Here is a 21,742-nt window from a genome sequence, read left to right as displayed (position 1 = left end):
GAATGATACACCAGGATTCCTAAAGCAGAAGTTGGTGCTTTGCAGTTCTGCCTCAATTGTGATGTGATGCTGCCCTGATGCTGGCACCCGTGAATGCCAAGGGGAAGAACAGGTGCAAACACTCATTAGAGGATTAAAGTTGAATTGATTCAAAGATTGATCTAGCAATAAACAGATGTAAAAAGGTAACGTGTTGTTGGGGAGCTGCAAAGTTCTTGATGAAATACCTAAGAGAATGGTACTTTATAGAGGGTCAGTCGGATAAGCCTGTGACTACTGAGCATCCTTGGGTTTGTTTGAATTGAGATGTGCTATGAATAGGAAATGCACACTGGATTTTAAATATTCTGAACAAGAATATAAGATGTTTTGAAATAAGTTTTTGTATGATTTCATGCTGAAATCATTTTTTACACACTTGGTTAAATAAAACATTCTTTAAGTTATGTTTGCTTTTCCTAGTGTGGCACTAGACATTTACAGTCCTACATATGGCTCTTATATTTCTGTTGGACACTGATGATATAGCAGTAATTATGTGATCTGTATAGCTCTGCTGTTCACAGTACCAACCAGATCTAAATATTATCAGGATACTACAGGAAGTTTGAGGAAGGGTCTTCTAGGAATTGGAATTTTATATACTGTAAAATCAGAAGCTAATGCAGAATTTGGTGGGGAAGTGATGATGTACCTTATATTCAAATTAATCATTTTGTGGGCTGGAGATATGGCTCAATGGTTAAATGTATTTGCTGTTCTTCTATAGGACTGGGGTTCACTTCCTAGCCAATCATCTTCAACTCCTGCTTCAGGGAACCTAATGCCCTTTTCTGGTCCCTGTAGGCATACACATAGTGCATAGACACCCACACAGGCAAAACACACATACACATAAAATAATAAAATTAAAAACAAACCACAGAGTTGATAGTCTTGATAGGAGAGGTGCATTTGGGTAAATTTAGAGTGTTGTTTCAGCAGCTTTGAAAAACCCCAAGTGGCTGGAGTTTAGGTTTAAAGAATTAGAATATCTTTTGAACCGGTATCGCGGGTGTGTATACTTTCACAGGCATACAAACATACACACGATCACAGAGATGGTTTTTCACTGCTCTGAAGCACTTCAAGTCTGAGCACTTACTTGAGTGGAAAGGGCTTACTGAGTGTTCCGAATCAAACACACTGCACACATCTGTGGTACTAGACGCGCAGGACGCAGGAGGGGGTGTCAGCGGCGTTCTTGGAGAATTGGGTGCAGACACAGTACTTTCAGTCTCACTTTCGGGGATCCTACTGTAGCTAATTTTTCTTGGCTCCTGCTGCAGAGGTGTGGGGTGCCTCATGGTTCCTGGTCTTGGGTTTGAGGGACGAACACCGGGGGATTTGAGGGGATAGCTGTATTTTTTTGGCTATAGACATCAAAAACAAAAATAAACCACAATACTTATAACATCATGGGTAGAAGGAAGGTTTTTCTCTGTTCAACTAATAGTTAGGAAAACTATCAATTATTAATACAAAAATTTCCCAATGATTCAGATCAGAGTATCCCAGGTTACAGCATGATCACTTCATTCTGCTGAACATTTGGCTATGTAAATCATTAGAAACTGAGTGTTTTTAAATGAGTTTAGTATAAATACCAGAATGTTTGTTAATGTAGCATCTTGGGGGATGGAAAATTTTCTGAAATACATTGTATAATTTCCTGGCCTTTTTGTTTGTTTGTTTTGTTTGTTTTTTGAGACAGGGTTTCTCCGTGTAGTTTTAGAGCCTGTCCTGGATCTCAATCTGTAGACCAGGCTGGCCTTGAACTCACAGAGATCCACCTGCCTCTGCCTCCCAGTGCTGGGATTAAAGGTGTGCGCCACCACCGCCCATCAATTCCTTGGCTTTTTGTTGTTGTTGTCTGGTTTTTTGAGACAGGGTTTCTCTGTGTAACAGTCCTGGCTGCCCTAGAGTTCACTTTGTAGACCAGGCTAGCCTGGGCCTTCCAAGTGCTGGGATTAAAGGCTGTGTGCACTGTAGCCCCGTCCCCCGCAAATTCCATTTTTTAAAACATACTATTTGGGGCAATTAAATCTTGTTGGAAAAGTCAGGATACTCATCATGAGTTGTGTGTTGTAATACAGCGATGCTATTAGCCCATTAGGACATGGGCCTACTTGTACGTGGACTGAGTTGCCTGCATTTTCTTTAGCCTCTGTATATTTTAACTTTAGGGCTCTCCCTGCAGAATGACCCCTTCACAGTGACGTCAGTGTCCCACTAGAGTCGGCATACATATTAGGTTTATGTTTAGAAGCTGTTTAGAGTTAAAAATCTGGCTGTGAGTCACAACATTATACAGTTTATTATGACCATTTAGAAATGATTTATATTTACTTTTTGATTCTATGAGTGAGTGAACATATTCAGATCAGTGAGAAGTAATACCAAGCATAAACTTGGCCAAGCACTAGCACATTACTATAAAATAAAAGAACCATTAAAAGTATCATTGTGTAAACTTTGCATTACTAAGGCTAATGGCTCATGGTTAAAATTTCTAATAAATCATTGCTTTAAAAAATCCCAAGTAAATATATTTATTGTTAAGTAAATTAGTATAAACTTCTTAAATTCCATGCCTTTGAAATAAATTATAACTTTTGTTAAAACTAAAAGTAGCAAACGATAAATTTGCTTACACTTATTAAATCATATGAGAATTTATTGAAATTAATATTAATGTTCATTTATTTGAAACAAAGTGGGGTATTCCTGATTATTCTTATTAATTACCTTTAACCATCACATTTATACCTCATCCCTAAATGCTCTCACAAAAAAATGATCTACACAACACATGGTATGGAATATATGCGAATATATGAATGCTTACAAATCTTGGGAGAGGCTTAGGGTTCCGTGGTTCTATTTCAAGGGATTTGTTGAAAAGATAGTCTGTGAATTCTTTCTCCATGCTGTTTCCCATTGGATTCAAGTTTTCAAAGAACCTCTAAAATAAATATAAAAAAAATTATTAGTATTAAATATTCTTAATCAGATTTCAAATTCATGAAAATAGCTTCGTCAATAATTCAAATTTTCTTATATCCCAAGTTTTATTTTCCCTTTTCTTCTCTACAAAATAAACTTGGCCCTTCTGGGGCATTGTGTAAAGTTGCTCAGAGCTAGGGATCCTCACATGCTTCAACTTACTTTGATATCTGCCTCGACCCGTAAACAATAAGGCTGGTTTTGGTACTGCTGGATCTCTCCTGTTATCTCTGCCACTTTCCTCCGTTTGCTGAAGTTGATGAGCTCTTTCCCGTGTCTTTTCAGAACCTCAGGGTTGCCTTCTTCTGTTTTCAAGATATTAGTGAGATAAATTCCTACAACAGACCATAAAATTACTTCACGGGTAAAGAAGGAAGAAGTTTTTTTTCTTTCTCATTAACTGCAGGGATTTATGCAGTCATAATAACTAAAGAACTAAGGCCTAGATTTCTAGTCTATGAAAAATAGCTTGCTCAGTGACTGTTTTAAATCTTCCTGTAAAAAACTTACATTTTATATATATTCAAGGAAAAGGAGATCAAGTTTCAGAAATAGATTTCTTATTTAAAGAAAGAATGACCAGTCTCCCATACTCTTCAAACCACCATTACATGACTGTAAAAGGAAACTTTTAGTAAAGAAACTTAACAATGTTGTCATTGATGCATAGTATTGCCCAAAGGGGAGGGGAAACCGTCAACTCACAAGATTATATTTTTCTGTCTATTCAATTCTTAGTCTCACTATTTGGAGGTGATCACGTTTGAACAGGCTGTCTTATGGAAATGTCGGAAGGGCTTCAAGTCTCTCAAGCATAGGGTGACATGTCATTTGTGCATATTTTAGAGCACCAGGTGATATGGCTGGCCTCAAACTTGTTACGTGGCTGAGGATGACTCTGAACTTACCCTTCTGGCTTCAACTCTTGAGCCCTGGGATTACAGGCACACATCACCATCCTTGGTTTACTCGGTGCCAGGGATTGAACCAACTGAGCTACACCCAGTCCTACTTGAGCTCTGAGCCAGCCCTCTGTTCCCTTTCTTCCTGGCACCAAGGTTCCAGAGCCAGCTCCGTGACTTTCTCCCTGTGCTATCCTCCATCACTGCCTTAGTCTCTCTGCACCTGCTCTTCACCTCCAAATGGAGACACAGAGGAGTTTATATGGCAATTAGACTAGGCTTGACCAAAAAGAAACTGTCCGCTAGTGTCGGCTGGAGCTGCCTATTGACATCGAATAACCTCCCTCCCAGATTACACACTGCTTTTCTGAGAGGAGGGCCAGAGCACAATGTGTGGGACCCTGAGTTCATTCACTGAATATCATGTACAGCCTTTCTGCTGGATGCTAGTTACTACATTAGGTACTGCAGATGAAAGTACAGCGCAGGGAGTGGGCTGATGTCAGAAAACCCTGTGCTTTCAAGACGGGGCACTATGGTACAGTTTTGCAGGTACTGAATTAGGAAAAGCTGTGCAGGTAGTAATGTTCCCAATGCCGTGAGAGCACTATGGAGGGCCTCACCCTGCCTTGAGTTGTTGGAGTTAGAAGAAGGATCATTGAGTGAACTCTCAGAAGGGAGCTGAGAGATTCATGGGCAGAACTAAGAGAGGACAGCGACATGACCCTCAGAGCTGGTGGGTGGTTCATGGTCAGAGCCTAAGGGTGTGTGTACTGAGTGTGTGGAGTTAAAGAAGACTGGAAGGATGTTAGATAGACAAGATCACTAGTTCTAATGCTTAGCAGTAGAGGAGTACTTCTAAATAATGTCATTTTTACTTTTATTTTTAAAGTAAGTGTGTGTGTGTGTGTGTGTGTGAGCATGCACGCATGCAGATGGTTCTCTTCCATGTGAGTCCCAGGATTGAACTCAGGTTGTCAGGATTAGCAGCAGGAAGCACTGCCAGCTCACCAGCCCTAAATACTGCAAGTTTTTTGGGTCACATTCTTTAAAAGATGAAATGACTCAAGCCAGTCATTAAAAAGTCAGCAATAATAAAGTAAGACTGACATCAATGTCTGTTCAGTTTGGGCAGATGATTTACTTGTCTGTTCTCAGCACCAAGGCCACTCTTCAAGGTATGTTCATAAAATAGTTACTATATGTATTGTAGTAAGCATAGGTTCTTGTGCTTTGTAACAGACGTACCCTTAAGAGTGTGCATATTCAATGACAGCCAAAATCAAGTCTCCAGACTAGTCTCTGTTCGAATGTTTGTACTCAGATTGTGAATGTCTTCGGTTAAGTTTAACTTTCATTCTGGGCCTAGTGATGCAGGGATATCAGGCCATCTTAGATGACGCAAGGAGTCTGTCTTGAAGAAGAAAAAAGGCCAACTTTCCTCTAGGAATAATGAGTAGAAACATCTTTGCATACTAGGATTACTAGCTGCACTGAATGCCAAAGAAGAGCAATACACAAGCTGTAATACTTTGTGTGGCTGGAGACAGTAGAGGGCATTAAGAATTTAAGAGGTGCACTCTTGAAGAATTTAGTAGACCTGGACTGGAGAGTTGGCTCCGTTAGTTATGTGGTCTTGCTTTTCTTTGACAAGACTCAAGTCTGGTTCCCAGTACCCATGTCAGATGACTCCTGACCACCTTTAACTATGGTCTCAGGGAATCTGACACCCTCTCTTGGCCTCTGAGAGTACCCCTACACACACACACACACACACACACACACACACACACACACACACACACGCACGCACACACGCGCGCACATGCACATCTCCCTTCCCCAGAAAAATTTTAGAACAACTTTTCTGATTTAGACAGGGGCAGGGCATAGCAGGAAGGCTCTGAGCTTAGGTGACTGAAGAAGTGGTACAGGGGCCATATGGGAAAATAAGATGTTCACAGGTGTTATAAACAAACAAACAAACACTTGAATGAAGCTATAAAAATACAAGTAGCACTTGGGAAAAAAATCTCAGGATAAAAGTTGGAAAAGTATTTATGCCTGATAAATGCCAAATGAATATAGTCATGGTAGTACTGTCCAAACTTTGTATCTATATAAATAAATGTTTAAGCATGTGACTTTTTAATTATAAGAACATTTGTATATATTCACATATGACAGAGACCTCAATATTCTATACTAGGAAGCTTAATTCTTTTTATTTTACTTTATTTAATGTGTATTTTGCCTGCATGTATGTCTGTGCACCAAGTGCATGCCTGGTACCTGTTGGTTACAGACAGTTAGAACCATCATGTGGGTACTAGGACTTGAACCTGTCTGTGTCCTCTGGAAGAAAAGTCAGTGCTCTTAACTGTTGAACCATCTCTCCAGCCCCAGTTTGATTCTTTAAGAAAGATACATATGTTTGTGTATGTGTGTATGCATGTGGAGATCTAAATGTGACTGCATGTCTATCAAATAGTGGTCTAAGTGGCCAAATGATCTTTTGTTCTGAATAATATGGTTCTTTCATTCACTCAAAAAACATCTGTTGAATGCCTCCATGTGTCCGGCCCATGGTTAGGTGCTAAGAATAGACAAGATACTCTCCAGAGTTTTGCTCATTTGAAAGAGCAAAAAACTAAGCTACTATGCTGTAAGCAGAACATTATATTGTAGAGGTATGTGCATCAAAGTGTGAACAAACTGCCGGGGGACCCAGAACCCTGAGTCACCTTTTACTGCTAGGAAGGTAAGGAAAGGCAGTGGCCAAAAGTTAAGCCCACCCTTCTTCGTTATTATGTCACAGTATTCTGTTTTCCTTATCCCTACGTCACTCCAGAGTATGTCAGTGGATCTGTTGACATACTAGAAATAATACATTGAGTCGCAGGGTAATGATGAAATAGTCACATTCACTTTATGGACAGCATGCAGCCACTGTAAATGATTATGTAAGAAGATTATTGAAAGTATAAAATATACTTTAGATGATATGGCAAAAAAGTTAATATACATAGCATGCAATTACATACAATCTACACATCAAAAAGACCACAAGCAGGCCAGGCATGGTGGCACACACCTTTAATCTCAGTACTCAGGAGGCAGATAACGGCAGATCTCTATGAGTTTGAGGCCAGCCTAGTCTATAGAGTGAGTTCCAGGGCAGCCAAGGCTACAGAGAGAAACTTTTGTTTCAAAAAACCAAACATCCAAAAAACAATGAAAACCAAGCAAATATAAAAATATTTAGTTATAAAGCTGCAACAATAAAATATAAGAAAATAGATACATTGAAGAAAATATCAGGATTACCATTGTCCTATGTACAGCTTAAAACTCCATAGGAAAAAACCATAGATAAACATAATGTTAGGAGAAAATTTGCCAAATAGTGAAGAAGTCAAACATAAGAGAGATCAATTTCTACTAACCTTCAGAAGAAGGCTTACCAGAGCATGTACATGGGCAGGGAGAGGCTGATTCAAGAGCTGGGTGTAAACAGCCCCAGCAGAAAGAGCATTTGCCTGAGTACAAGCTCTGAGGTCCATCCCTAGCACTGAAGAGGGAGAAAAAGTATAGGGTAGGGGTGGGGCATGAAAAAATACTGAAAATACATAATGTGGGGAATAAGTAACTGTGGAAGAAAAGGAATCTCCAAGAAGGCAACAGACTGAAGATCCAGTCTGCAGTCTCTACCCAACAGAAGCAATAAATTCAGATGGGAGAGTCAGTCTTGAAGGGAAGAAAGGCATTCACCCTCCAGTGCAAAGGAGGGAGAGAAGGGGGCTGGTAAAATCCTAATGTGCTGAGTTACTGTCTCAAAGGCACAGACACTGAACATCTAGACATATGTTTTGTTAAATGATTAAATACAAATGAGTGATAGGGTCATGTTTCTTCTACTTTATCAACATTAACTACAAGGCAAGTCACAGTGGTGCACATCTGGTATCCTAGCCACCAGGAGTGCACACTGGGCTGCAGTGACAAATAATACAGGGTTCCAAGACTACAAAGACAGGCCTGACGTCACAGCTGATGGCAGGCGGAGGGGTCGGCCTTGCTCTACCTATGGAGTGTTTGTGGATATCATCCTGGGTGTGAGTTCCAGGTCTAAAGAGAAAATTCATTTACTCACTTGCCTTACATCTACGGCCTAAATGTTGGATGCATTTTGTTTGTTTTCAGATAGGGGCTTGCTCTGTAGCCCAGGCTGGACTCACACTCGTGTGTGCCACCACGCCTGTCAGCTGAAGTTTATCTGGCAGGGTTTGCAGTGAACTGATATGTTGGCTGTGACCCTGGAACAAGGTCAGAGACAGGATTTTCCACGTGGTATTACTGAAACATGTTTCAATTGTTTTGAACATTGTAGACTTTTACATTTAGGATGTTCAACCTATAATAGATTTGATTTTTTTAAAGTCTTAACAGAAAAATTCTGAAGGGATTCAGGTGCTATTTTCTATACTCATTTAATAAAATGCCATGTTTTATCCAGAAGCACAATAAAAATTAGGAAGAAATACTTACCAAAGAAAGGCACACATGGTGGATTAATAGACCTGAGTTTTGCCAAATATTTCTTATAATGATCTTCACTCAACTCATGAGCTTCCTCTAAAATTTTCTTTTGTCTACTTGGTATTTGCTATAATAAAAAAAAAATTAGGAGGCCTCAGTTGTACAATGGATTGCAAATCTTGCCAAAAAATACCCAACTAACCATTATGGCCCATTCATATCAGTTCAAGTCCAAGAATGTTAGTAATGTTTTTATTTTTTAAGTTATATTTTTTTGAGACAAGCTCTCACTGTGTATTCCTGGCCAGGTTGGAACTCACTATGTAGGTCAAGCTGGCCTCAAACTCATGGAGATCCACCTGCCTCTCCCTCTCAAGTGGTGGGATTAAAGGCCTGGTTAATGCTGTTTTTCTTTTTTCTTTTAAAGCCTTTCTCATACACTTTAGTACAAACTTAGAAATGTGCATGGTATAGTATATCTTGCCACCCCTCATATAATATATGTGACTGTTAGTTGAGTATGACAAATCAACTACTGAATGTAGGTCAGCAAGCTCACTCAGCAGATAAAGGCACTTGCTGCATAAGCCTGGTGATCTGAGTCCGATCCCAGAACACCATTAAGATGGTAGGAGAGAATCTACTTCACAAAATCCTTTTGACCTCCACATGTGCCCGTGGTAGACACCTGAGTGTGTGCACACACAAAATTAAGAATATAAAATGATGAATGTTTTTTTCTTCTAACAAGTTGGAACCTATGACTGAATGGGAACACTTAATTTTAAAAGAGAAACCATTCATTATGAAATTTAGGTAAGTCTATATTTTAACCTATTATTGGAAAAACAAATGAGGCATTTAAATATTAAGTATCATAATTATATCATAATTATACACAATGGCAGACTTAATTATGGCATTTCCATACATGTCTACATTGCATTTTGACCCCACTCGCCTACATACAGCCCCTCTGGCCAGCCCTCCTCCCCTGGAGCCCTTCCGCTTCCCAACCAGTCTTCCCTTCTGCTGTCGCGTCCCCATGATCTGCTGAGTCCATCAGGGGAGCTTACAGGAGCATGGGTGAGATTGTTTATGTAACACGGACCTCACCACTGAAAGGTGTCTCTCGCTCTCTCAGCAACCACTAACTAGGTATACCCTGTGGAAGAGATAGGGCCTTAGAATCCCCTCCTCAGCTTCCATGACACCGTGCTGATGGCCCCCTTTAGTACAGTCTTACGCTGATAATCACAGGTGCTCAGAATACAGGGGCCATGTCATGCAGATTCCTACTGTCACACTAAGCAGTGCAAGTTCATCTCAAACGCAGGTACAACCTACCTCAAATGTGTGGTCTAGCCTGTAGACAGGTGACGAGTTCATGGCGCTGACAACTTCAAGGACACCATTGAAATTGTTTAGCTCTTGAAAGACTTGTAGAATCTCAATTATTCGACTCACTACAGCTACTCTTTCTTCTAAATTTTCTGTTTCTACAATACATCTAGAAATTGAAAAGAATTAAAATTTTGAATTTTCCCAAAAAGCTATGATTCAGAAAGTTTTAATGAAAACAGTAATCTAGAGAGTGCCTGTGTGGCTTCTGTGTGACTACAGAAAAGGCTTTTACAGTGATGCACTGGGCTGATAGGAGACTGCAGAGAAAGGCAGGCTTCTAGTGGAGCATGGAACTCTTTTTTTCTGACATCCAGACTACTATAGTCAGACAACCATCTCCAATGTTTTAATACATCCTCTATTTACCAGTATTAGAATAACCAAGATCTTATTGAATGTGTGTGAATCTTTGTCTTTTAGGTGTGCTCTAGCAATGTGTATTCTAGAATTTTGCTTCCTTTGTGTATGTGTATACACATTCCTATTTCAGTGATTCATTTCTGTGTTTGCCCAAACAAAGCCTTGTTATGTAGCCCAAGTTGGCCTGGAACTGGTAATATTTCTGCCTCAGCCTTCTGACTGATGGCTGAGTGACAGCTTATAAGTATACATCACCATATCCAGCTTAATTTCGATGTCTAATATATAGAAATAATTGGCAATGATTGTAGAAATTGCTCTTAAGATAACCATTAGTATATTGCAAAGTCAGTTGAAATATTTTACTAAAATTAAAAAAAAAAATGGCAAGAGAGATAGCCATTGATATAGTGTATACTATGCATTAGGCTCTGGGTTCAATTCCCCAGAACAAAAAGCAAACAAAACATACTACCTAGAAACAACTTAAAAAAAAAAAAAGAGCATTTTGTTTTGACATATTGAGAATCTATATATTAGTTTATTATACAGAATAAGATAAAATATTAATATGTGTTACATTGTTATTTTCCCAAATAGTTAAAAGCCAGCTAAGTGTGGGTGATGAGCAGTGCAAACCCTAACACTAGGATGACTATGGCAGGGCTGCCACCCATCAGCCTGCAGGACACAGGGACCCAGGACTGCAGCCTGGGCTGCAGAGTGAGACCCCCTCACACACACACAGGGACCCCAGGACTGCAGCCTGGGCTGCAGAGTGAGACCCCCCCCCCCACACACACACGCACACAGGGACCCTGGACTGCAGCCTGGGCTGCAGAGTGAGACCCCCCCCCACACACACACACCCATAAAAAAATTATTTGATTGAACATTTACTTTCTGTTTCTATTTGAGAGAACTTATTAATAATTTGTCATTAAAAAATTAAATCTAGTTTTCAGTGATATTAATAGTTTATAATCTAAGAAAAATTAAGTACAAAACTAAATTATCTTACTAAACTTTTAAAATATAAAGCCACAGATTGTATTATTTCTTGATGAGGCTAACATAATACTAAGAATAAAACCACTATACTTGAAACCATCAAAATAAACTGCTTATTATCAATTAAACATAACATGTTTATTTATATATTTAAAGAATTCTATACAAGTATATTCTGGCTAGCTGATTAGGTAAATAATTAGAAACACACAATCAGGTCTGACTTATATCCTGAACTGGTTTGATTACTGAGTACAAATGAAGATCGCCCGCACTGCTTACGTTTCCATGGCTCCTGGCCTTGCAGCTCGGCAGCACCGAGGGCAGTAAACAACCTGTCCCACTAAGGAGGAAAGGACCGGCCGCTTTCCCTACAACAGTCCAGGGAAAGGCCAGGGACAGTGCTCTATATCTCATTAGTTATATTTCTCCTTCCCAGTGTGACATGTTACAGTTACTATGGTTAAAAAACAAACAAACAAACAAAAAACTTCTGTAAATGAACTATATCAACTTTAAAATAAAATCAGGGAGCAACATTTTAGGAGAAAATTCTAGTTTTCCTTCTTAGAGGAATACTGTCTCTGACAATATAAACGAACTCTCTCTTTTCATGTCACTTGGACCACTTCAGGCCTTCATCCAGTCTGTTTTATATGCTGCCTGTTCTTATACTCCCAGTACGATCTGTGGAAATCAATCACATCTCTACAAAATGCATTGCCTTTACTCAGAAAAATAATAGCCAATATACAAAGTTAAGGTCCCTCTCTTGTCCCCAGTTATAAAAACGCATCCATTTCTTGGTTCTGTAATACTCCAGTGAAATGATTAAAACAAACTACACCTACCCACCCCGACTCATAGTACTCCAGTGTCTCTGGAGATGGCCCTAAGAACAAGCTGCCAATGAGAAATTGTCTGTCTGGGAAAATCTATAAAAAATTCTGTGAAGAAGAGAGTGGGCTATTTCAACTAAGACTGTTCTTCCTCGCCTCCCTTCCTCTGGAGAATCCACTCCAGATGTTGTAGTGAAGAGCACCTACTTACAGCTCGGGACTTTTAGGGAGAGGTAGTTGTTAGATTCCTACCCTGAGGAGCAGGACTTCATTATCTGAGTGCAGTTTAGTGGGGTGTTTTGTTGTTGTTTGTTTGTTTTGTTTTTGTTTTTTGGAGACAGGGTTTCTCTGTGTAGTTTTGGTGCCTGTCCTGGATCTCACTCTGTAAACCAGGCTGGCCTCGAACTCACAGAGATCTGCCTGGCTCTGCCTCCCGAGTGCTGGGATTAAAGGTGCACCACCACTGCCCGGCGCAGTTTAGTATTTATTTTAGTTTTTAATATTTAATATTTCAGCTGTGAAGATGCTAACCTATGGGCTGAGGCTGTAGGTAATTAGAACTTTGAGAAAATAGCTCTTTGTCTGGCTCCTGATACAGTGGTTCCATGCCCAAAGGTGGTTAAGGGGACCTGAAGCCACAGTACGATTCCTGCCTCTTCACCTTAAGCTCTTACATTAGAAAGGGCTTGTAATTCTCTCCTCTCCAGAACTATTTCCAACACTATCTCTTAATCACTTACCATTTACAACAAAGGGTGGACATTTAAACCTAAAGACATGTTCAGGAGCAATGGAGTTGTCATGAAAGGCACCTGAGAAGAAATCTGGAGAAACTAGGAAGATATACAGCCTCAACTGTGCATTATCTAGTCTGCTCAAGAGAACCAGGAAGACAGTTGAAGAGGGAAGGAATCTCCTCCTGGAGTTAGAGCGAGTATCACTTGATTAAGGACCTTAGAAACTTTACCTTCCAGGAAGCCAGAATTTCACTGACTTATTCTGCACAGCAGTTTGTGCTACCAGGGAACTGTTCACAACGAGAGTGAACACCGCAATTGGTAGTTCAACCTTTCACGGCTTGGAGTGTGCAGTCTGGGAGGAGTGGATATTAGCCACCCCAGAACCTGTCTTCCCAAAGCGACTATGGCATCCCCAGCTCTAACCTGGTTAGTTCACCTCACATTTAAGTAGCAAAGAAAAAAGCAGTAGAAGGCAGAGAGCAGAACTGAAAATTGCTGTATCTACTATGAAGTATATAAAGAAACCGAAAGTATTACTGAAACACTGGAATAAAAGCAGGAAGCAGACGCTGCCTGTGGGAGTGACCAGATGTCACATTAACAGAAAGATTTCAAAGTTACTATCCAAGAGTGTGTTCACAGAACTGAAAGACAGCAGTAAAGATGATAAGGAAGGTATCATGACAACATGTATCTAGAAAGAGGATCATGAATGCAGTAAAAATGACAGAAAGAACCAAATGGAATCTCGGAAATGAAAAACTGGAGAGCTCAATAGTAGAGATGAACCCATTTGAAGACAGAGCTAGTGTTCAAAACTAAGGGCGGAGTATTTCAACCCTGCATATCTGTTGCTACTGACCCACTGCATAAGATCACTAAAGGAAGTTCTCTTCAGGCTGAAAACCAGTGGTATGAATCTACACAAGAACATCAGGAAAGGTAATTATAGAATAATAAAAACACTCCAAATGCCCATTTTTCCCTCATTTTTTCTCTTACCTGGTTTAAAAAGCAACTGATTTAATGGGTATGGATGTACTTTTGGGTCTATAGTACAAAAATGTAATACCCTGCCCACAGCAAAACAAAAGGAGGATGAAAGCACCATTCAAGGTTAAGGTGGTGATAGCAGACAGCAACGTAGTCATTGGAAGGATGCACTACTGAATTTGCACCATTAATAAGGTATATATCCAAACTGCAGGAAGGGGAGGAGCTAGACACATGGGGAAGGCATCTGTCTGCTGGAATGAAGCTGCACCAATCTGCAGCCCCAATCTGCAGCCTCAATCTGCAGCCCCAATCTGCAGCCCCAATCTGCAGCCCCAATCTGCAGCCCCTCTGCTCAAGGAGATGCATGTGGTTAGCTACAAGCAACCATTAGAAACTGAAATATTAATGAGACTAAGATGCATGCACATCAGGAAAATATTCAGTGCACAAGAAAAGGAATGAAAGAAGAAAAGACATGTGACACAGAGAAACAAAATAGCCCCGTAATTCATAGCCTAACCATTGCTACAAACAAAAATGTCAACAGCACTTACTTTTCAAACCATAGAGTGAGGTTGGTAGTGTGCCGTATCATCTTCAGAAGGTTGGGAGAATTAATTTCCTTATCTTCTTTTGTCCACACACTTCCAACTAATTCTGATGGCTGCACAGCTCTAAAATTATCAACATAAAATGCCACATCACATCTCCCCTTCAGTACATTTATTATGTAAGAAAAAAACTAAACTACTTATATGAGTGTTCTTCTTCCACCAACAGAAAGATGGTGAAAACAAGATATTTACAATTTTTTTCTTTTATGTTTTCAGATTTAAAATATTTTGGTAGATACTCTTGGCATAATGCATTTATTGCTTGCTCATTTATTTATTTTTAAAGATACTGTCTTCCTATGTAGCCCTGGCTAGGTTCCTACTCTCTAGCCCAGCTGGCCTGGAACCCATGGCAATCCTCTGCCTCCTGAGTATCGGCATTATAGCAGATATCACCACAGTGGCTCTATATTTACTGCATACTTTTACATAATGTCTTTCTTAGCACTTATAAATATTATTTACGGGAGGGGGGTGGGGGGGGGGGGGTGGATGGACTGGAGAGATGGCTCAGACGTTAAAAGCACTGGTACTGTCTTCTGGCCTGCAGGAATACATGCAGGCAGAACACTGTATGCATAATAAATAAATCTTTAAAAAATATATAGTATTTACTAACTTAGGATGGTAGGTGGTTATTTAAATAGTATCTAATAAGTAACCAATGAGGGTATAGCAAGTACTAAAATTCATTTCTGGTTTGTTTTGTTGATGTTTTTGTTTTTTCTTTTAAGGTGGGTAGAAAAGAAAAACCATCCTGCAAAATAGTCTCTGAAAATGAAATTTAAAATTCTAATCAACATTTGGAGACCATGATATACTTAGGTGGAAGAATTTATAGATTTAGCTCCTTTTCTCATTTAGTGATAATACTTTGAGATTTTAAGTCGAATTTAAAACCAGAATCATATTTTCAGATAGTTTCACTGATGAACAACATTCAACTATACAGGGCTATAACTGGCCGTGACGTAACTTTAACACAGCAGTAGTTCCTATGGTCCTGTGTTGTGTTCAGCCTGTGAGATGCCTCGGGCATACACTGGAACCTCACAGTCCTACAAGTTAGTACAGTCTCTTTCCTTGCGGGAACCAAGCAGAAGGTCAGAGTTACACAAAGACACTTAGGTCAACAATTGGTACTGCCGGGATCTGAACCGAGCTTACCAAGCAGGGGTCACTGCAGAAAGAGCACCAAGTCAAGTAGGTCAAGGGTGACCAAGGGGACAAAAAGACCAGAGCTGTCTGCTGTGCCCTCATGCTACAAATCTATCATATACCATCTCACTGACATCTCAAGACACCCCTAAAAGACAATGTATTCCATTTTAAAATGAACTCTTGAAATAACTTCTCAGCTTGAATGTTGAACAACATACCTGTATAGATCTGATTCAAGTAAAGTGAGTTGTCGAGCAATTTCTATTGGGTGTAAGGTGAGCAAGTCAAAAGTCTCTATATGCCCAGGTCTGCTTATGTGCCACTCAACTGTGGGAGGTGAACTCTGAAATGTAATGTTATGACCTGGGCCATTGTCTCTTGCAATTTTTTTCCTTTGGATTATCTTAGTGATGGATTCCACCCATTTTTTCATTGCTTTACCTGAAATACATTTTAACAAACATTTAAATAATCTTTAATACTTTATTTAAAAAAATGTTTAAAGTAATACAAGTGATACACGAATAAATCATTACTATAAAGTTCAAATGTGCAAAGTAAATACGAAGAGTTCCCCTCCCCCTCTTCCTTCCCTCCTTCTCCAGACAGGTCCAACTAATAGTTACTAATTGCTAATAGTTGGACATATATCTAGGCCTTTACTAAATGAATGTAAAAAGTAATTTTATTTTTCACCTCCACCATTTTGAACCTTAGTTTAAAATACTATTTTTATAATCCTTCCAGCCAAAGTATATTTCATGCAAACTAAAAGGTTAATAAAAGTAAATTACACACATTCATATGTCATTAACATTGTATTTTATAACCCAATTAGGTGTTTTGTTATTGTTCTGGTTTTTGAGACAGGCTGTCACTACTGTAGCCCTGGCTATCCTGGCAATCAGAGATCCACCTGCCTCTGCTCGAGTGCTGGGATTAAAGGTGTGTGCACAACCACACCCAACCGAAATGATGTTTGATGAGAAAGTTTAACATTTTCAAACCAGCTATATATAATGGTATCAATTGAGGGTAATCACATTGGTAATTTTATCACATATACAAGTAGGAAATTAAAAAAACATACCTCTTACGGTTCCAATAAATTCCTCCAGTCTTTGTAAAAGGTCTGCATCTCTTTCAAAGTCATAAAAGTGGTGCTCCACCCAGTGCCGACACACATTTAACACTCTGCGGCATTAACACAACTGGGTTACGTGAGGTCTCACATTGAGTGCACATATGAAGTAAGAGCAGCTCTTACCAAGTGAACAGTCTCCTAGAGCCCGCCAGAACTCAGGTGAGACTCTTAGTTAATCCTCTGTTTGCTTCCCTCCACCTTGCCTGGGACAGTTCTTGACCACATCCACTCTGAACCTCCCATGTGAGAAGCCACCCCTGTCTCTACTACTTACCGCAGCTGTACAGGCTGGATGTATTCCTTCCTGAACCTCTTCAGCTCTGCACTCAGAGGCTGGGCCCCATTCTCTATAGCTATTCGGTCAGCTTCTGTTGGCTCCGGCTCTGGAATCTCAAATCTAACATGAATGAAAATATGATATCAAATCCAGGTCCATAAACTTTTATTGATACTTATCAGTACAATCAAGAGAATAATATAAAATTATTATTATAAATATAAATAATAAAAAATTACTACAGATATACACATCAGTAAAAATCCGTAAGGCTTTTATAATGTAAAGGCTAATATTTTTTAAAAAGAAGTTAATATTGCCAGCAGACCTAAAACTAACTAGAAGCAAAATAAAACACAAGTAAAATCTAAAACAAATGGGTCTAATGTTCATTTTCAGTCTGTAGATTAAAATCAGTAGCCATAATTTTAAGGCTGACTAATGCTTGAAATTTGATTGCTCTTTGGGTAGATGAAAACCATGCTCCTTGGTAAAAGCATTTGCTCACTAATAAGATCCACTTTATTCAATATGTTTGAAAATTTGTTTAGAACGTGTGAAGCAAAGTGTCCCGTTACTTTATAGACATGGTTTCATATGGTTCAGGGTAGCTTTAAACTCCCTGTGTCTACTCAAAGATGACCTTGAACTGATCCTCCTGCCTTTACCTCCCAAATTCTTAGATTACAGGCATATGTCCAGCCTAGAGTCTACATCATACATATGTATATAGTTCTTTAACTTAATTAGTTTGGGCTGGGAATACTGCTTAGATTGAACCAAAGGCCCATAGTTCAATCCCCAGTGCAGCCTAAACCCTGAAAAATTAGAGTTTTAAATACTAAATCAATGAAAAAAAGAGAAATTACTTAAATAATCAAAGTTAGCATGTTTTTGTAAAGCATATAGTTTTATCTTAAGAGTTCAATCAACTACAATAAGCTTGACACATTTATGAGAAACATGAATCTTAATCCTTTCGGAATCAAAGACTTTAAACATTTAAAATCGACAGACCGTTCTATTATGAGACTCAGCAGTTCTTGAGGTTTGCAAAAGGATCTGTATGTTGTAAGAAATGTCCGAACAAAATTGGGATCTAAGAAGAAAAGCAAAAGTATTAAAGTCTCATATAAACAATGATTAAAATTATTATTTTCAGTTTCAAAAGTGATCAAAGACTCAGTCTTAAAAGTTCCCAAGTATTGTACCCCGTTTAGACAGCTTTGCACTTTGCACCCTATTTCTAGCTTCAGCTCTTCCTAAAGCAGTGGCTTTAGAAAAACAAAAACAAAACAATGACTGTAAAGTATAATCAACTGATTTCTTGTCCTGTCTCAAATGTCTCATTGGCAAAGGAATGTGCAAGGGGAAAAGGCAAGGGCAGGACTTGAACTCGGTTCCCGTTTGCTACCAAGATGGCAAGGTGTCATCTGTTAGTTCATCTACCTTGTAGATATGGCAGTAGCAATGACCTACGCACGCACTTCCTGACATCAGTTTAATGACTTCCTATAGGTCATGTTAACAGAGCAAAGAACTAGAAACTCAATCTTACAGAGTAGTAGGGGAAGCTCTATAGTTTTTAGATGGTCTCAATTGCCAGAGGCCTTATTTATAACTGCTAAAAAAAAAAAAAAAAAAAAAAGTTTCAAACCCCTGTAAGCTATTAAAAGAGCAGGTAAAAAGCCCTTCACTACACAGGCTTGATGACCCTGAATTCAGGGTCATCACATCCCAAAAGCTGTCCTCTGATACACACACATACACACACACACACACACACACACACACACACACACACGCACACACAGCTTGTTTGTGCCACACTTCATGAACATGTGTGAACGTAGAGATAATAAATTGTAAAACCTCTTGTTTTTATCTCTGCAACCCTCTCATTGGAAGTGGTTACACTGACGCTCAGTCACAAGAGCAGGAGGCTCTGAGCTTTCTTCCAGGCCTGCTTGGTGTGCGCATCTCTATGGAATGAAATGGAGGCCCACTGAGTCCGATCAGGAGTTCAGGCTGGACTCCTCCGATCTTTCCTTGACAGTATTCTCCCAGCCTGTCTTGTGCATAAAGAAGGGAATGTCCCTTTCTCAACACTCACTCTGGGTGTGATGGCATGGGCCTTTACTTTCAGGCAGAGGCAGGCAGATCTCTGCAAGTTCAAGGCCAGCCAGAGATACAGAGTAAGACAGTTTCAAAAAACCCACTCACTTCTACAACTCAGATTTTATTAGGGTCCACCCACACTTAGTCCTACATTTTTAAATGAAGGGAGCCCATCAGTTAACTTGAGTCTTTCGTGGGAACACTCCCTGTTTACATCACAGACATGGTGAATTGTGATGGCAGTAAACACCTAGACATTGTTGACCAAAGTTATATAAGAAGTTTTTTATTAGGACAAGGGTTAGTGGAATTAGTGCATATTTAGAAAATTTCTACCTAAGTTGATTCTAAAAAGCACCCTAAAAGATCACATAGTAACTTTTTATCTCAAAGGCATTCATGGATTTATGACAAGCTACAACTCTGATCCAATCTGTTGGTATACATTATCATCAAGATAATGATCTGATTTAACTATCAAACAGCCCTGAGTTGAAAATACTTATATATTTAATATTTTTTTCAATTTGAAGAAAAATTCATAGAACAAAAAGATATTATTGTGGGAGGTTTTTGCTTTGAGGCAGGCCCTTGAACACACAATCTTCCTGTTTTAGTCTCCCAAATGCTGGGATTATAGGCATATGTGACTATGCCTCCAGCTAAAAAAATTTTTGGTTTTATTTAATGTTCCATCTTTAGTTTATATCTCCTAAAGCTAGAGCGGTTACTGATAAAAGTATTTTAAGTACATAAAATCTTTTAATAATTTCCTTTCTGTTGGTATTTTATTGTTTGTCTTCAGTTACAGAGATCCTCAGTTAAAGACTAATGTCTCATCCAGAAGAAAAGATTTAAAAACAGAAGGCTGTACGAGATTTTAAAACAGAGATATTTATCGGTTCCATCACAACCCTCCCTTCCAAGAACCTTCTTCCTGTTCTGCAAATCTATTTGTAAGGTGAGGCTTCTCAAAATAGCATGTGTTCAGGAAGCCACAGGGCAGCCACAGTTGGGATGCTCGGCTGTCCCTGCTGGAGAGAGCTGTGTATCCTAGATGAGGTCTCTGAGCATCTATGGGCTATGGTCCACATTGAGAGTGTGAACCCACTACTCCTCAAAACATACGTTTATTTCAGGCTGACGATCTAACATCCACATTCAGAAATACTTTTTTTCAAATGCCACCCAACATCAGGCTAAAAGCCTTGGGTTTCAGACAGAAGAGAAGCAAGTGCCAAGTGAGTTAAAGTATGTATAAGAAAAGTACGACGTTTCTTAAAGTGGGGTCTTCCTATTTTAAAACACTTTGCTTTTCCTTGAGCCATTTCTTTACTTCAGGAACATGCTTATACTGGGAAAGGCATGCTCTGCCTCCATGCTACATCAGTCAGATGGGACCACATCATCACATAACATCCTACATTCTGTCGCACAGTTTCTGGGAGGAGAGTAGGTCAGGACAACTACATAAGAGAACATGGCCATGTGATTCCAGCTCTGATGCTGTTTCCCCCAGATCAAAGGATTCCCATAAGCCTTACCTAGCTGTGAGATCTCAAAACAGAACCATCATAGAAGTTCATATAAATAACTACATCAGAATGCAGTTGTAACTGCTAAGGTGGTCAGAGGCACCAGAAGTCACTGGAAATGAGCAGTCTGGTTAGGAAGCAGCAGCTGTTCTTCCTAAGACACTGTCAGAGAGGCTTTTACCCCACAGTAACCACCGCTGAGGTGTGGTCTAACGTGACTGAAACTTAATTTGTTCTTATCTTGGCTGGAAGCTGAAAGCAGCCTTGCCAAAACGGGAAGCTGGAGTATATGTGGAAGAATTAAAATACTCTAAGAAAACTGGCAAGGCTTAAGCACTTAAAAAGAAAAAAAAAAAGAATAAAAAGCTACCCATATTCCCATGCTGGTTTTAATATGCATGCACACTTGTGCACACACACACACACAGAATTATTTCTAATCTAAAGCAATGAAACATTCCTAATGAATAACAAACTTATTTTGAGAGGACTAACCTGTATTTTGAAATTTTATACAGAAAAGCTACACATGCATATTGCAGAAGCTATTTTTGTTTCTGTTGCATTGATTTCTCCATCTCAATGACTCAAACACATGCTATGTCACATCAATCACAGGAGACCTTTATCTTTATGACAGACAATGCAAAGAACTAAGTTAATCTGATATTTTAAAAAAGCCTCAGCAATAGGACAGATTATATAACTTCCTAAGACAATAAAGTACCGTCTTTTTTTTTTTTTTGGTTTTTTTTTTTTTTTTGGTTTTTCGAGACAGGGTTTCTCTGTGTAGCTTTGTGCCTTTCCTGGAACTCACTATGTAGTCCAGGCTGGCCTCAAACTCACAGAGATCCGCCTGGCTTTGCCTCCCAAGTGCTGGGATTAAAGGCGTTCGCCACCACCGCTCGGCTCATCTCTTCCATTTCACAGGCAGTGATAGGAACTGATACACTGCTGTTTGCTTGTGGCACAGTTATGGACCTACTCATATTCTGACACGGTATTTCAGAAACAGGAGACAAACATAAAACCAAGAAAGTCAGGCAGAGTTTGGCTT

General features: G+C 39.4%; 1 protein-coding gene across 1 annotated transcript in view; it reads right to left on the bottom strand.

Moving 5' to 3' along the window:
- Window positions 1–21,742, bottom strand: part of Sos1 (SOS Ras/Rac guanine nucleotide exchange factor 1) — a 92,876-nt gene that overhangs the window by 11,046 nt on the left and 60,088 nt on the right. The window contains exons 11-20 of the mRNA XM_036170480.1: window positions 18,050–18,131; window positions 17,030–17,152; window positions 16,702–16,805; window positions 15,830–16,052; window positions 14,391–14,510; window positions 9,834–9,996; window positions 8,496–8,613; window positions 3,208–3,380; window positions 2,888–3,004; window positions 1,145–1,412 (exon numbers count right to left, since the gene is read on the bottom strand). Of these exons, the coding sequence (XP_036026373.1) occupies window positions 1,145–1,412; window positions 2,888–3,004; window positions 3,208–3,380; window positions 8,496–8,613; window positions 9,834–9,996; window positions 14,391–14,510; window positions 15,830–16,052; window positions 16,702–16,805; window positions 17,030–17,152; window positions 18,050–18,131 (1,491 nt within the window). The remainder of the gene's footprint in view (window positions 1–1,144; window positions 1,413–2,887; window positions 3,005–3,207; window positions 3,381–8,495; window positions 8,614–9,833; window positions 9,997–14,390; window positions 14,511–15,829; window positions 16,053–16,701; window positions 16,806–17,029; window positions 17,153–18,049; window positions 18,132–21,742) is intronic.

Source organism: Onychomys torridus, chromosome 21 (assembly GCF_903995425.1).
Source record: "Onychomys torridus chromosome 21, mOncTor1.1, whole genome shotgun sequence".
NCBI classification, from domain to species: domain Eukaryota; kingdom Metazoa; phylum Chordata; class Mammalia; order Rodentia; family Cricetidae; genus Onychomys; species Onychomys torridus.
Note: the sequence above shows the minus strand (reverse complement) of the source record. Positions and strands in the feature narration are given on the sequence as shown.